The sequence below is a fragment of the Mchenga conophoros genome, linkage group LG7, assembly GCF_057382185.1.
Source record: "Mchenga conophoros isolate Kocher_MC1m ecotype Shallow Benthic linkage group LG7, M_conophoros_male_GT1.1, whole genome shotgun sequence".
In the NCBI taxonomy this organism is placed as follows: domain Eukaryota; kingdom Metazoa; phylum Chordata; class Actinopteri; order Cichliformes; family Cichlidae; genus Mchenga; species Mchenga conophoros.
This window is the reverse complement of record NC_140532.1, coordinates 12,816,382-12,833,940: the sequence shown is the minus strand read 5'-3', so window position 1 is coordinate 12,833,940 and position 17,559 is coordinate 12,816,382. Positions and strand designations below refer to the sequence as shown.

Here is a 17,559-nt window from a genome sequence, read left to right as displayed (position 1 = left end):
TTGCCAGTTAACGAAACCAGGAGAACAAGCAGACTCCCAACCCTCCCAGTACAGTGGCTGGCAAAAGTATTCGGCCCCCTTGAACTTTTCCACATTTTGTCACATTACAGTCACAGACATGAATCAATTTTATTGGAATTCCACGTGAAAGACCAATACATAGTGGTGCACACGTGAGAAGTGGAATGAATGGCCCAGGATGTGAGTGGGCGTTAAGGCGTCTGGGGAGGGAACTCAAAAATGTGGTGTATGCTGTACAGTGCAGCGAGGAATGCCCAGACCTCTACATTGGAGAGACCAAACAGCCACTTCACAAGCGCATGGCACAACACAGAAGAGCCACCTCCACAGGACAAGACTCAGCTGTCCATCTGCATCTGAAGGATAAAGGACACTCTTTCGAGGATGCCAATGTTCACATTTTGGACAGAGAGGACAGATGGTTTGAAAGAGGAGTGAAAGAGCCATCTATGTCCACTGTGAGCGACCATCTTTGAACAGAGGCGGGGGTTTACGACACCAACTCTCTGCCATCTATAATCCAGTTTTGAGATCCCTTCCCAGACGCCTTAACGCCCACTCACATCCTGGGCCATCTGACCTCAGGAATTCGCATGATAAGGTGGGCCCAGGTTTCACAATGAGCTCACCCGAAACCCTGGCTGATTGGGACCCACGCCCAGTTTCCCACCTTGGCTCAGGCTATTAGAGGATCATCAGGGGGTCCTTTTGTCCCTCTTTGGGGGGATACTCCCACTAGGTTTAAATCTGGGACTCCCCACCATTTGACCTTAGAACTGAAGAAGCTTCTCGGATGAGAGGTGAAACGTCTTCAAGCAACTTAAAGAAGTCCAGACACTTTTCTTTGCAAGCTCCTTTGACTACGATGACCTGGATGACTGAGAACCTTCACAGACAATGAAAATCATACATGATTCCAAATATTTTTTACAAATAAAAAACTGAAAAGTGGGGTGTGCGTAATTATTCAGCCCCCTGAGTCAATACTTTGTAGAACCACCTTTTGATGCAATTACAGCTGCCAGTCTTTTAGGGTATGTCTCTACCAGCTTTGCACATGTAGAGACTGAAATCCTTGCTTCTTTGCAAAACAGCTCCAGCTCAGTCAGATTAGATGGACAGCGTTTTCAGATCTTGCCACAGATTCTCGATTGGATTTAGATCTGGACTTTGACTGGGCCATTCTAACTCATGGATATGTTTTGACTTAAACCATTTCATTGTTGCCCTGGCTTTATGTTTAGGGTCGTTGTCCTGCTGGAAGGTGAACCTCCGCCCCAGTCTCAAGTTTTTTGCAGACTCCAAGAGGTTTTCTTCCAAGATTGCCCTGTATTTGGCTCCATCCATCTTCCCATCAACTCTGACCAGCTTCCCTGTCCCTGTTGAAGAGAAGCACCCCCAGAGCATGATGCCGCCACCACTATATTTGACAGTGGGGATGGTGTGCTCAGAGTGATGTGCAGTGTTAGTTTTCCGCCACACATAGCGTTTTGCATTTTGGCCAAAAAGTTCCATTTTGGTCTCATCTGACCAGAGCACCTTCTTCCACATGTTTGCTGTGTCCCCCACATGGCTTGTGGCAAACTGCAAACGAGACTTCTTATGGTTTTCTGTTAACAATGGCTTTCTTCTTGCCACTCTTCCATAAAGGCCAACTTTGTGCAGTGCACGACTAATAGTTGTCCTATGGACAGATTCCCCCACTTGAGCTGTAGATCTCTGCAGCTCGTCCAGGTGGACGGCCTTGTCTTGGTAGGTTTACAGTTGTGCCATACTCCCTCCATTTCTGAATGATCGCTTGAACAGTGCTCCGTGGGATGTTCAAGGCTTGGGAAATCTTTTTGTAGCCTAAGCCTGCTTTAAATTTCTCAATAACTTTATCCCTGACCTGTCTGATGTGTTCTTTGGACATCATGGTGTTGTTGCTCCCAATATTCTCTTAGACAACCTCTGAGGCCGTCACAGGGCAGCTGTATTTGTACTGACATTAGATTACACACAAGTGCACTCTATTTAGTCATTAGCACTCATCAGGCAATGTCTATGGGCAACTGACTGCACTCAGACCAAAGGGGGCTGAATAATTACGCACACCCCACTTTGCAGTTATTTATTTGTAAAAAATGTTTGGAATCATGTCTGATTTTTTTTTTTCCCACTTCTCACGTGTACACCACTTTGTGTTGGTCTTTCACGTGGAATTCCAATAAAATTGATTCATGTTTGTGGCTGTAATGTGACAAAATGTGGAAAAGTTCAAGGGGGCCGAATACTTTTGCAAGCCACTGTATATTCAAACCCAAGACCTTCTTGAGAACACAGTGCTAACCACTGCAGCACTGTAGTGCCCCCTATGAAATGTAACATTCATGGGATTAAAAAACTGGAGAGATGTGATTAAGGCAGTATAGCTCAAGTTTGAGATTTTTTACAGTATTTTAAACTAATAAAATACCTTTCTTTTTCTATCAGGGACACTACAAACCACTTTATGGGATGAGCCATTTAGGTTTCACACATTAGACAAGCAACAGCATGTTGTACATGCTACATAATTATACACCTAACATTTGCATACCACTGGAGTGCAGTGGCTAGCACTTTCGCCTAAATGCAAGTACATTACACATCATGTGTTGTCGACAGAAGTCATGTGTTAATTCCTTAAGCAACCGTTCATCCGTTACAAGAATGATAAGGTTTTATGTGCAAATTTCGGTTTTCCTGTCAGACCAAAACAAACAAAATGAGATTAGCATTGTTTGGTTTATTTTAATTCTAAAGATTAGGTGTACATTTGCTAAATATGAAATAAACTGTAGCCCTTTTTGCACAAAGAAATTATTATTTATTTAACTCCCTTCACTCCTGTTTACTGAGGGACTGCGCTGCAAGCCTCTGGACAAAATGCCGCCAATTTCCGTACAATGGAATTAATAGGACGTGAAGCAGCTCGGGGAATGGCTCTGGTATCAGCATGCATGTACGCTGATGCTAAATGCTTTCACTGATGAGAGCAGCGAGCGTAAATCAAAAGCAGAGTATTCGCACACAGTATAAAACAAAACAGGGAATTAAAAGAAGCTAAAATGCTCCATTAAGCTGAATGGAACTACAGAGCCTGTCAGGGTTTGTCACTATAAACAAGGCTTTTATTAAAAATCCACTATTTCTATGAAATATTGATTATTGCAGCTTTAAATCACCTTTTAATTGTAAACAAATAACAAATAAACATGTTTTTCTATATACAGACATGTACTCCAGAAACACATCACTAGCCAGTAGGGAGGAAATCCCCCCACTGACATCTGGAGATGAACAGCAGGGTGTGGAGTGCCCAGACAAACACACATACTGTACAGATGTACCCTCTGAGATTGAGGGAGAGCTCGAGAGTAGTGTTAATGCATTGGATGCTCCCCCTCACAAAAATGCATAATCTCTGAAAGCAGCAGAGATGTATATCGCAGCTGAAATGTATCTATACATATATAGTTATTTATATTTGACTCTCCCGTCTTTTCAGTTCCTCCTTCCTTGGAAGTTCTTGAATATGTTCAGAATTGACATCCTGCCATCCACCCTCTCTGTCTGCTACAGATGCTCTCCTCCCTTCTATCTGTCTGTTCCTGTTGTTGCCTCTATTTTTTTGTACCCTCCATTTCCTTATTTTGCAGTTTCTCTGTCTCCACTCCCTTTCCATCGCTTACACATTCTGACAGTCGCATACATCCCCACCCTGTTACCCTGGCACACATTACAACACTGTGTGTATCATGCTCTCCTCTCAACACAGGCTCATATTTCCTTTCACAATAACAACTCCGCCCCCTGCCCTTGCCCTCCCCCATCTATCTTTCCCGCGTTCTCTCTCTCTCTCTCTCTCTCTCTCACACACACACACACACACACACACACACACACACACACACACACGCGCGCACGCACTTGGCTCGGCACAAGGCAGGAGCTCTAATTTGTCATTGTGTTAAAAAGACCGAACACAGCCAGAAGAGTGGATCATACCACAGGCTGCTCTTGCTCTTTCTCAGTGTTCCTTTTTGAATTTTTTTTAGCCTACAAATGTTCCTCTTCGCCCTCTGTCATTCATAATTCCAGCAATTCTTAGAAACTCTGTACTATTATTGTGTAACTGTTCATGTAGTTCATGACATCATTGCTGGTCACTATTTGACAGGACCCTCCTGCATATTTGCAGTGATCTCATATATGTATTCATGATTTTAAGCTTACATGATTTCAAACTCAAACACCCTATTATGCCCACACACACACGCGCGCGCACACGCACTCTCACACAAACATTAATGAAAGCTCTGCCAGTAAAAGAGTAATCTTCTTTACCACTTGACCGCTCCCTTTGTATTTATCCTAAAACCAGCATAAATCTCCATAGCAATAGTATCACCCACTGAGTTTTGCTTTTACATTTAACCCTTGATCACTTAATCAGATGTATTACATGTGTCAAAAGTTGGCATATTTCAGCACAGGGTCAGGTTAAGAATTTGTCTTCAGGACTTGATATTCTACAGGATGTAACACAGTTATAATGCTGATATTTTAGGGGTCAATTCAACCTTTACCGCACAATACATATAGAAAGAGAAGAGGAAAAAGGAATCCATTATTTTTAACTGGTTTTAATATTTCAGTCAAGCACTGCTATTTGACTATATACCTTTGCCATCATTTATTTTTGGGGCTATGTGTGCTGTCTGCTCTGCTTGGCCAGAGTGGAACAGTTGACCTCAGCGTTGTTGCCTCAGGCTGTATGTGTCACAGCTTCTGATGTCTTGTGCTTCACTAAAACCAGTTCTTGTATCACTTACCATATCTGCTTCGAGAAATTCGGGGTCTGTCTTCACTCTGTTGCCTTTTTACAAATATGGTATAATATTTATCCGACTGGTTCTGTGCCTAATGTGACCATTAATCTGAAATCAGCCACTGTCAATTAATTCTTTATCAATGGTCAGCTCTTACAGAAAGTATAAAACTAGTAATGAAATGCATAAAAATCAGCTTCATTCATAATTTGCCATCACTAGCTCACATGCAGCTGTGTGCCTGTCAATTTCCAGTAATGCACGTACACAATGAAACGACTACAGGCTAAACAGCATGCTGTATTTACATTGAATACAGTGACACCAGATATTTACCTCACTATACAAGTTATATTATCCAACAGTAATATTCTGATTGATGATTATTTGAGAGTCGAGCCATCATTTCTGAGCCAAAACAGCAATTGAGGATGAACCCACTTTGGTTTCTGGCTGAGTGACAGCTGTTACATTTACTCTGCTGAATATTGACTCCCTTATCTCATTGCGTTGAGGAACAGTGAAGAGCATACTTTGGATTTGCAGTCAACCTTCACTTTCATTTAAGTAAGGGTTTAGTATCCACTGATATGAAACCCCATTAAGTTTTTCTAAATCAGATTTTGTTTAAAGAAAAATTAAATAAAAACATAAATGAAATACCATGTGCATGCCACAGCTGTTCTAAATTAACAGCAAAAAATAATTAGCAAGATTATTTTTTATGTTTCTTTAACGGTTAATCAACCAGAATGCGCAACGTCTAATGAAATGTATATTTTTAATGCTAAAATATAATTATGGTTGTTATGAATGAATTTTCAAATTTACCGTTTTACAAAATAGCAGAAAAAACTGTAAAGCATCTTATTATTTTCTAATTAATTACTTCTTTTAGTTGTTTAATGTTACGCTTGATTAATTTCTGACTTATCAGACAACTCCAGTGTACATACCCACTCAAAATTAGGTATAAAAACATGAATTTGTTATTTACTTAATAAATAACAGTACACACACACACATGGATGGATGGATGAACTATGCTTTACACATTGTAATACCTCTCCATGATCGTCTGGTGCAATTGCCACCTAAATATTTTTTCTAAATACTTGTGAACCAACTGGTCGAAGGAAAACTCTGTGTACAGTGAACAGTGTGTAGCGGAGTGAATGGCATGTGTGAGGGCTAATTTTAGAGTGTCTTCTGTGTCCAGCAAGAGCTTATGTACTCCACAGTGAATTGCACTTGGGAAAAGACTTGATTGTGAGTAGAGGAGATTGTTGTTCTCATTACAGCAGTGAGCTGCTGCTTAGTGTTTCATTGATGTAATGGGACGTAAGAATGTATCAAGTCCACGCTGTGTACTGATATGCTAATGCTAAGAGCATGGATGGAGCCTCTATCACCAGCAAGGCCTCTCAGCTTTGCGGCGATTAAATTTGCTACAGTGAACTCGAAAGAGAGAGAGCAGGGGGCAAAGCTGACTGCCCCCTGGAGCACACAGGTACAAGCATTATACAGAAAGGCTTCTGCTTCTGTGTCACCCTAAAAGGTATACATATTATAAAGAGCCTGAAAATGTATTGAATCATAAATGACATCTCAGTAGCACCAAACAGACATAAGGGTTAAAAAAAAATCCTTCATTAGATTGCTTAACACCAAACTGAGGACCATTCTGTGATGCAGACGGGTACTGTGAAAAACTGGTGCATTTTTGCGATATCCTTTCCTTTTTAATAACACATAACTGAGTGTGATGACAAATACTCGAAACTGTTACATTTGAAAGCCGCCAGAATTGCTTTCATTGTCACAAACAAATTTTATTTGGCTCCCCTGTGTGCCTTAGTCTGAGATATGATGTATATTCTCTAGAAATGCACTTAGTCACTTAGAAGACTTCATTCTTGATGCTACAGTGCACGCAAAGCGCACAATGAATTGTTCATTGGAGAGCTCTGTTTGTGTCCTGGATGTGTGTTACTTCCTTACACTTATCCACCCATACCTCTTTTCATGTCTCCTCCAGGCTAGAGATGATATATTGAATGGATCCCACCCTGTCTCCTTTGATAAAGCATGTGAGTTTGCGGGGATCCAGGCTCAGATCCAGTTCGGACCCCACGTGGAGCACAAGCACAAGCCTGGATTCCTGGAGTAAGTTTTTATTATGAAGAAGATGCCTTGATACGAAGATTCAGAATACTTGTTTAGCACATGCTGTACTTTTATACACAGGCTTATTTCAGCTGTATGGTAGCTATTCCCTTCCATCAGTAATGGTTGTTACTTCAGGGATTTCCTCCCATGGAAAGCTCAGGGGTGATGTCAGCTGTTACAACTGTTTCCTGATATGTAGGCAGTAAGGCAAAAATGACCTCATAATTAGAGGTATGTTAGAAAAAGGAAATGCCTGTAGCTGAAACCAGTTAAAATGTCATTTGTCTCCGTAGCCTGAAGGAGTTCCTACCTAAAGAGTATATCAAGCAGAGAGGGGCCGAGAAGAAAATATTCCAAGTATGTACATTACACTTCTCAAATGCAGCATGCAAAAAGTGTAGTGTGTTCTCTGTTGAGGTGTAAAATACTTACATAACAGCCAGTACATGACATTTCAAGCATATTTACATATGTACTGATAGGTTTAAGTTGGAAATGTAACTGTTGTTTTCCAGGAACATAAAAACTGTGGAGAGATGTCTGAGATAGAAGGAAAAGTAAAGTATGTGAAGCTTGCTAGGTCCCTCCAGACATATGGAGTGTCCTTCTTTCTCGTGAAGGTAAGCGTTAGCAGGCTTTTTTCCCCCCCAAAAAAATACATTTTTATACAATTAAAATAAAAATATCCTCACCTTCTCACAAAATAAGGTTAATTGTAATTGGGTCTTTCATAAGTTACAGTTGATGAGGGATTGTTATACCTTTTAGATTTAACTTATTTAAGTAAAGCTTTAAATAATCTGGCTAAACTGGTGTATTTGTTTCTTTCCCCGTTGTTACTAAATGTGCTAGTAAAAAATGCAGTCCAGCGATATGAAACTAAAACCTAAAACAAATGTTAATTAAATGATACAGGCATGCAATGCTTTTGTTCTAAAGAGTGGCAGCTACGACCAGAAAGCTGCCCCAATATGCAGAGTGTTGTCACACAGGAATGAGAGCTTGCTGAAAACACCAAAAAGCCCCATTATCACAACAAATCAGAGTCAGAATCGGAGTGGAAGCGTGTGCGCTTGGAGTTCAGCGCTGTGAAATACTTGTGACAATAGCAATTCTGCTCTGTTCTGCTTTGGCAAACACAAAAGTGGAATGGAAGTGCAGCATGTGAATGGGATAAAGTTGCAGCAGGTATTATTAAAGCTCTCTGACAGCGGCCCATTTGGCTACGGACTTGCAGGAAAGAGGGAAAAGAGTGAATGTGCAGTTGTCTGCTGGGGTCTTAATGGACGATAAATGGAATGTTTGGCCCCATAGTTAAAGTACACTGCAGGGTTCAAATTATCTTTGTGTGCATGGAAGAGTGCATGTGCATCTATGTGTGCGAGCGCTGTCTGTGCTCGATGAGGAGATGTAGTGATGGAGGTTTCAAGACTCTTAAATAATTCACTCCAGCTGCACTCTGCTCTTGACGCTTGCAAGGGCAAAAGCATAGGCCTGGCTTTGTTGGAGCATTTAATGTAACCTTCCATTTCTCACCTATGAGTGTCTAATCACTGCAGGTTTTAGGGCGAAAAGCTTTGTTTTACTGTAAGTATGTGTGTGTGTCACGTGGGGGAAAAGTAAGAAGCATATTTTCCCTAACCGATAACCATCAAGTTTGAAATGATATTATACTTTCCACTTGAGATTAGAATACCACACTTCCTGCTTGAATGCGGCCTTGGTAATTATAACATTGAGGTGGCGTACCCTAAAACAATGGAAGTTTTTAATAAACCTTTGCACAAAGATATCATGATCACTGGGATAATGTTATCTGTCCTTGTGTTTAAGAGCAGTGAGCTTGAAAAGCTCTTCTACTTATTGGCCTTTGTGTGGTTCTCAGGGCTTTTCATTTTGACCCTGTGATAAAAACAACAAAAGGATTGGACACATTAAACATGAGCAGTCTGCACTCCCCGTCTCTGCTCACTGCTAATTTTTGTTTTGTCCTTCCTATTCCCCTTGGAGGGGAGCCAAGTGTAGGCTTGGCGTCTCAAGTGAGCTGTAATAGATTTTCAGTGGGCAGATAGTGGTGGGGCAGTGGAGCTGGTCAGACAGAGAGCTGGTGGAATAGCATGTTGCTGTGCTGACAGTCTGTGGAGACCCTGCTCAATAAAGCAGCAGTTAAACAAGACTGAACTCTGCTGGGTCACTTCGCAGCTGCCCTTCTCCTCCTCCAAGTGGGGCTTCAAGCCACAGACACAGCCATGTGTATTACGGCAGCATCGGGAGAACGGAACAATGATCTTGCATTTGCGCCTTGAATGAATCATCTGTGTAGGTGTTTAAGCACTGACATAAATGTCGTCTGATGTTTTCTTACTTGACAGGAAAAGATGAAGGGTAAAAATAAGCTGGTCCCGCGGCTGTTGGGGATAACCAAAGAGTCAGTGATGCGGGTGGATGAGAAGACGAAGGACGTGGTGCAGGAATGGCCACTGACAACAGTCAAGAGATGGGCAGCCTCCCCTAAGAGTTTCACCTTGGTACTGTGTCCTCAGCTCCACTTAGAGTGTGCTGTTATATACACTTCTAGTCCTATGCATTATTTGTATGCAGAGTGTGATACATACAACTCTTTGCTCTTTCCCCCATTTTTCTTCACTTTCCAATACAAACAGAATCCTAAAAATTGTAGAGACCTCAGACTGCAATATTGAATGGTTTTTGGCATTGCTAGCCGGCTATTTCTTCTGACTTAACAATAGATACCCGGGGGGAGACTGTGTTTGAATGTTTTATTTATCTGAAACCTTTTTCAATTTTCTTTACCAGCTGTTGGCTGTTTTCTTTCTGTACTGGAAAGGGTCTACTCCATTTAAAGATTAATAGATTATGCAAAGTACTCTGAGGTATATTTGCCAACATTGATTTAAACTAAGAATACTCGCCCACGTGTTTCTGTGGAACGCTTTGAAGTGAGCAGGTTTCAGATTCACTACATCTCATTTTTAATCAGCTCTTTGGAGAAATCGGATGCTCCGTGGAAGCATGTCACTTTTTTTTTTCATTAAGAGCAGAAATGAGGAAGGTACTGCCATGTTTATTCAGCCCCAGTAAGGGTTTTTTGTTTGTTTTTTTTAATCTATGCACAGATAGTAAGGGTTTTATCACGAATAGAGTATTTCTGCAGTCTTGGGTAGATGTTACTATAAAATAATTTCAAATGACTAACTTGTCTTGCCCTGAATCTTTGGACTCTTCCTTGCATTACGAAGGATTTTGGAGAGTACCAGGAAAGCTACTACTCTGTCCAGACTACAGAGGGAGAGCAGATATCCCAACTCATTGCTGGTTATATTGACATCATTCTTAAAAAGGCAAGTAGTTGAAAATAAAATAAAAACACATATCTATCTGAATCAATATGAGATACATCCACCTCTTCACATATTCGGCCCACGGTATTCACTGGTGTCTGTTAAACTTCGCTCTGCAGAAGCAGAGTAAGGATCGTTTTGGCCTTGAGGGGGATGAGGAATCCACCATGCTGGAGGAATCAGTTTCCCCTAAGAAGTGAGTAGTATCTAGTGTATAAAAATGCTGACCATTGTGATTCTCTTCACACAGTCTAGTTATTCATGAATTTAAAGCTTACTGTTTAATTGTGCATGTAATTACATTTCTGCCTGCCCAGCAGTGTACTCCCCGAGAGACATGATGTTAGAATTAAACACAAAAAACAGCACTTTATACCTGAGACAATAACATTAATGCTCTTCTCGATACCCCAGAATACAATTTGTTAAATGGGTAGTTGTGTGATTTTTATAAAAGCTGCCTCAGGGTAAAGCTACTAGAATATAATTTTATTTTGGAAAAAAACGTTGCATCATTTGGAGGTCAAGATATCACACTGGTAAAAAAAAAAAAGAAAAAAAGAAACAGCTTGCTAGAAGCTGTTTTAGTCAGGTATTTTTTTCCTATTTGGTTTCTGTCTGTCCAGATTTTCCAGTGTAGCTCAGTGACTGATGGAAATCGAGGTAAAGCAGCTGGACTAGGGCTCTGTCACACAGAATCTGGAAATTTGTTATCACTGGAAATCCACATGGCTGTCAGTGAAACCGCTCTGGCAGAATGGGGCATCATATTCCTGCTGCTTGTGGACCAATTGACTCATGTTGTGGTTCTCAGTACAAAAACATAATTGCTGCCTCTCAAAACAAGCCGTAATTAACTGGTGGAGTCAGGAGCATCTGTTGAGTTAGGCATGAAAACACTTTTTTTGTACAGTATTTCTTCTGACGTTGCCTGCGTACTGTGGGAGCAGTTGTTGGTGCGTGATAATTGTTTTAATTATAATTCTGTCATTTTTGTCATTTCAGTTAGAAACAGTCACATTATCATTTTGAAGAGTTATTTAAAAAGATCCTCCTGAGTAATACAAGGGAAAAGTTTACTCTAAAATGCCTACATATGCAAGTAATTTAGTTTTTAAATTTTGTCTAGACGTACACGTAAATTTATGTGATAGAAGATCAGATTAAAAGCCTGACAGATGAGAAGATAAACATATACGCCCTATGATCTTGGCATGAAACTGGACAAAGACCAAAGGTAAACAAATACAGAGACAAAGGCTGACTATTCAGAGATGAGACAATGAGTGTGTAACACTCTTACAGTACTAACGAACAGGAATATAAATAGCAAAACTCACAAGCAGAAAGAACATCATTAACCTCCTAGGACCTGGCGTCCAAATATGCGGACATCACATTTTGGGTTGTCTGGACCACAATACTACATTTTGCTCTGATATCCACTTACAAGGACATTATACTGCCACTGTTCGAATGAAATTTATAAACGAATGTCCTCATATGTGGATATCAGGCCCTTTACAAAATGGAGTAAAAAGATAATTCTTTGTTTTTACACAATCATCAGGTCCCAATCAGCCCAAATAGCAAAGAGAAATTAAAAATGCATGCCATGAAAGAGTTCGGGTCTTCGGAGGTGAAACTAAGAAGACTAAATGTTAGAACTAGAACCTAAATCATTTCACCAGATCAGAAAATAAAGTGGGCGTTAAGGCGTCTGGGAAAGGATCTCAAAACTGGATTATAGATGGCAGACAGTTGGTGTCGTAAACCACCGCCTCTGTTCAAAGATGGTCGCTCACAGTGGACGTAAATGGCTTCTTTCACTCCTCTTTCAAACCATCTGTCCTCTCTGTCCAAAATGTGAACATTGGCATCCTCGAAAGAGTGACCTTTGTCCTTTAGATGCAGATGAACTGCTGAGTCTTGTCCCGTGGAGGTGGCTCTTCTATGTTGTGCCATGCGCTTGTGAAGTGGCTGTTTCTTCTTTCTTCTTCGTTCAGAAATTTGTTTGAAATGATGATCTTTAAATATGCAGTTGTTTAGAAACGGGTCCAAAAGGCCTTCCCAACTTAGAAATCTACAATTCTTCCTCTTCACAAAAAACACTTCAAAGAAACCATTTGAAGGCCAAAGTTACTATGACATTCATGCCCATGATGAGTGTAAGTAACCTTCTGACCACAACAGCATGTACAAGCATATAATGTGCATAGGGAACAGCTGTGGCTTGGGAAACAGTGTGGGTTGGCCACTAATCATATGGTCGGTGTTTTGATCCAAACCTCAGTGCTCCTAATGTAGGTGAATGGGTGAATGTGGCTTCTAGTATGAAGTACATTGAGTGGTCAATTAGACTGAAAAATGTTACAAATATGCGGTCTATTTACAATACATAAAGTTAATGTTTTGGTGTGATTAATTATAAAATTCTTCTTACTGCTTTCTATTTCTTTTTATTTTTTAATAAGGTCCACAATTTTGCAGCAGCAGTTCAATCGGGTAGGCCGTGTGGAGCACGGCTCGGTAGCCCTTCCAGGTATAATTCGGTCTGGGTCTATTGGCGGGCCTGACACTTTCAATATGGGTACTATGCCCTCTGCTCAGCAGCAAATCACCACAGGGCAAATGCACAGAGGGCACATGCCTCCACTGGTGAGTAAGCGCTGACAAACATGCTGGTCTGTTTTTTCTTTTCTTTTTTGCTTTGATTCAGATAGTAACTGAAACTGTAGCTTCCAACCTGTGGGCCATTTAGGAAAAAATGTGCGACCTAAAGAAATCTGATCAAGAAAGTTTCACAATCTTGCAATCAGACTCCTTTTGTTAGGCCATTTGCAAACACTGTGTCTGTGTTGTTTGTTGCTGTCAGAGTCTAGCCCAGCAGGCCCTGATGGGGACCATCAACAGCAGTATGCAGGCTGTGCAGCAGGCCCAGGCTGACCTGGGACATGTCGATAATCTGCCTCCACTGGGCCATGACTTGGTGAGCCATATTACAACCAGTTACTTCAGTTGTGGAAAATATTTCAGAACAGTTGCACCATGCATAGATGGTGCACTCTACCACATTCCCACAATCCTAGCAATCCCTTGAGTTGTGCTTTTCTAACACTCGAGATTGTGTGCTTTCTGATATTACAGCCTCTGGATTTGCAAAGCAAAGATGGCTTAAAAAGAATCAAGCATTCTAATCACATCAAAGTCCATCAAATATCTCAAATATAATTAGGATGTAGGACTGACTGTAAATGTGGAGGCTGTATTTAATGCTTGAGTGTTTCCAAAGCCATAGGTGTTGTACTAGCCTAGTCCTTTAATCCTGTGAAAGAAAGCTGATATGAGCTGAAAATCACACACTACGATGAATGCCAATAGCTCTCATTTTCCTCCACCAAAAGGCATCCAGGGTTTGGGTTCAGAACAAAGTGGATGAATCCAAACATGAAATCCACTCTCAGGTTGATGCCATCACTGCTGGAACAGCATCTGTGGTCAATCTCACTGCAGGTGAGTGCCTGGGAAAATGCTAAATAACTAAAAAAAGAAAAAACAAGGGATGGCATATGTTATTATTTTCTGGTTTTATTAATTTCTATATATGAGCTTTGGTTTCTGAAGTCTGCACTGGGCATAGTGCAAATGGTGTAAATCAATATGTTTTCCAAGTCGGCGTTACTGAGATGGTATTAAAACTAAAATGTATGTCTCAATTTTGCCTCAAAAATATTTCTATGATTCATAAATCTTGAACTTGTTGTCCTGAAGCTGAGTTTACTGCCAGTGTCTCTTTCAGCGCCTCATGATTTTTGGCGCAATGCCAGTCAGGTTCCAGCCAGCCTTTTGCTTGGTTTTAATCTTACCTTGCCATCTGTTTGGTTGCACGTATGCTAGCTTCTCTGTCTAATACAAAGCGTTTTTGTCAGCGTGCTCATCTTCCATTTCAAATGGGTTCAAGCTACAGCACTGGCACTGATGTGCTTGTTGCAGCATGTGAAACACAAGCTTCTCCGTGGCTTAGCAAAATTAAGGTGGCAACAGCATAACATATTAAGATGCACAGCAGAGATGTAACCCGATTAGCTTGTAATGATGGCTATCCATCCTCTGCAGGTGAGCCGACAGAAACTGACTACACAGCAGTGGGCTGCGCCATCACCACCATCTCCTCCAACCTGACGGAAATGTCTAAGGGTGTTAAGTTGCTTGCGGCATTAATGGACGATGAGGTGGGCAGTGGACACAAGCTCATGGGTGCTGCCAGGATGCTGGCAGGAGCTGTGTCAGATCTGCTCAGATCTGTTGAGCCCGCAGCCGCAGAGGTGAGGCACCTGCTGATTATTGTAGTGATTTGGACCTCATCCTTATCTGTAATCGCAGTAGTCACAAAGGCACACACAGTTTTGAACTGCATTTTTTTTTTATCTGTGTCCCAGCAAAGATGTATTACAGAAGGTTTTACGGGGATGATTTTTTTGATCCTAAATTCTGTTTGGATAATTCATGGGAGCCTCTGTGAGAGCAAGCCAAGCCTGTGTAATGAATGTGATGATGTCATTCCCATACAGCCCAGGCAGACGGTGCTGACGGCAGCAGGAAGCATTGGACAAGCCAGCGGGGACCTGCTCCGTCACATGGGGGAGGGCGAGACTGATGAGAAGTTCCAGGTTGGACGCCACCCCCTCACTGTTTCTATGACACTGCTGGCCAAACAGGAAGGCACACACATTTTCTGAACTCTCTTTAAAAATGTCAATACAAACTTATGTAATCACCTCAGACTTTATTATTAGACCCTCACTTTATGTGGATTTGAAACAAAGTGTCAGAAGGAGAGCTTTTAGTAGTAAAGTGGCAATGCATTGTTCCAGACCTCCACTAACAGCACCGTTTCAGTAGCCTTCTCTAGCTACCTAATTTATTCTCTTACTCTGAAATTCATTTACATGCCATATACACCTTAGTTTAGATGTCCTCTCGCAGCTTTTATACCACTCTCTTTAGTGTTAATGCCTGGAGAAGAGGGCTCATAAATCATCCACGGTCTTGTTCTCATTGACCTTGAGACAGTGTTCTTCTGTTACATTAACATAGTTTGTATTCCATTTGCTATACATAGTAGCACAGATGTGCTGCCTAAAATTCTTAACCATTTATCTCTTTCTGTTATGTGCTACACTTGTTCCACATGCATTAGCTGTGCAGTAATCACTCTATATCGATTGAAAAAATATGAAAACATTTACTTTCCTGATCCCATCAGTCACATGTTTGCAGCTGCGCTGTGTTTCAGTGAAGGACATTGATTAATATGTTGCAGGACACCCTGATGAATCTGGCAAAAGCAGTGGCCAATGCAGCTGCTATGTTAGTCCTGAAGGCCAAGAACGTGGCCCAGGTGGCCGAAGACACCATATTGCAGAACCGGGTGATTGCAGCTGCCACTCAGTGTGCCCTGTCCACCTCACAGCTGGTCGCCTGCACTAAGGTACTGATGTAAAACTTGTTCGTCTCAGCAGCCCAGTAGGTAAAGGACAAACTATTAACCAGAAAATGATCCAAAAAAAATGTATATGGGACTTATATGACATATTTAAAAAATATGTAATACTAATGTTTTATCCAATTGAAGCAGGTCATCATTGTATTTGTTGAATTCTTTAAATAGCAACTAAAGAAATGTATTCCGTATATATGTAGCAATATGTTTTATTTTAAAGCCTCACTTGTTGCATTTGGTTAGATGAGGTAAGATTAATTGTAGATGCAGTTTGTGTCTTCAAAATGTCTCTATTTTGTTTCCTTTGACTATTTCTGCCAACATCTGTGTGTGGTGCAGGTGGTGAGCCCAACCATCAGCTCCCCAGTGTGTCAGGAGCAGCTTGTCGAGGCCGGGAAGTTGGTGGACCGTTCCGTGGAAACCTGCGTCAAAGCTTGCCGCTCGGCCAGCGACGACGGTGAGCTGCTGAAGCAAGTTGGGGCAGCAGCTGGTGTGGTGAGCCAGGCTCTCAGCGACCTCCTGCAGCACGTCCGCCACTATGCCAGCTGCGGCGAGCCTATTGGACGTTATGACCAGGCCACGGATACGATTATGAACGTGACCGAAAACATTTTCACTTCCATGGGTGATGCTGGTGAGTGAATACCTGTGTTTATTTGAATTGTTTTAATGTGTTTTGACTTTATCACAGAGGTGCTGAAGGTATATTTGTGTTTATGTGTATGTTAAGTGATCTTAAAAGTCCTCGACGTGTTTTGAAAGCTGACACTGTTCGTAATGGCTTGAACCATGAGGCCGAAGAATTTTCAAACACAGTCGATTCTCAAGGGGTTATGGGAAACATGTCATCCAAAACCACTACAGAGTACTCAATCTGGTCCCAATCAGCATCAGGAAGACTTTGAAATTTAACAGAAAACACATGACCTGGGGATTTTTTGAGAGAACAAATGTTTAAATGCTGAGGCACTGCTACGCTTTTCTCATTTAATCTCTTTGTTGAGTTGATTGTCAACAGAGTGTGTTGGTTGAATCCCAAGAAATTAGCATGTAGGCTGTAATGCATATAAATGTATTTCATAGTCTTCTCTGGGTGAGCTATTTTTGAGCCGGAGGTGGGTGAGTGGGGAAACACAGCTCTTTGTAGCAGGTGTGTGTGGAGATGCAACATATATCAAAAGATTGTTTTATTTGTGGGAACAGGGATGACTCACTAGAAACCTAGCTATGAGAGTAGATGAAGATGGTGTGAACCTGCACGACTACAGAAATTTCTTACTGATGCACTAGGTTTGCCTGTTAGGATGAATTAATATACTGTGCTAATTTGTCGAACACTGAAATACTTACAGCTGTAATAGCTCTGGTCGTGTAAGTTTAAGTAGTATGATTTTTCAAATTTACATAAAAATTGTTTTACCTCTACAGTCTCATATGTAAGATGGTAATGAGAGCCGAACTTACCAGTAACAGTCATCGTCCAATCACATCAATTATGCCTTTAATGAAGATCTGTATGTATTAATGAGGCGCTCTTATAGTCAAAGTGTTAGAAATCCTTTTAGTGGCCTCACAAGCGTTTTGTCTACATTTTCATAGGTGGCAATATTTCCAAAACCTTTTAAAAAATATGCTGGCTGTCAAGGCTGAT

General features: G+C 41.2%; 1 protein-coding gene across 3 annotated transcripts in view; it reads left to right on the top strand.

The window, feature by feature from the left end:
- Positions 1–17,559, top strand: part of tln2b (talin 2b) — a 94,527-nt gene that overhangs the window by 44,284 nt on the left and 32,684 nt on the right. For all 3 annotated transcript variants that reach the window (XM_085282174.1, XM_085282173.1, XM_085282172.1), the window contains exons 7-19: positions 6,913–7,040; positions 7,337–7,400; positions 7,559–7,663; positions 9,416–9,571; positions 10,304–10,405; positions 10,525–10,601; positions 12,880–13,063; positions 13,281–13,394; positions 13,810–13,918; positions 14,522–14,730; positions 14,977–15,075; positions 15,729–15,896; positions 16,248–16,542. In XM_085282174.1, the coding sequence (XP_085138300.1) occupies positions 6,913–7,040; positions 7,337–7,400; positions 7,559–7,663; positions 9,416–9,571; positions 10,304–10,405; positions 10,525–10,601; positions 12,880–13,063; positions 13,281–13,394; positions 13,810–13,918; positions 14,522–14,730; positions 14,977–15,075; positions 15,729–15,896; positions 16,248–16,542 (1,810 nt within the window). The remainder of the gene's footprint in view (positions 1–6,912; positions 7,041–7,336; positions 7,401–7,558; positions 7,664–9,415; positions 9,572–10,303; positions 10,406–10,524; positions 10,602–12,879; positions 13,064–13,280; positions 13,395–13,809; positions 13,919–14,521; positions 14,731–14,976; positions 15,076–15,728; positions 15,897–16,247; positions 16,543–17,559) is intronic.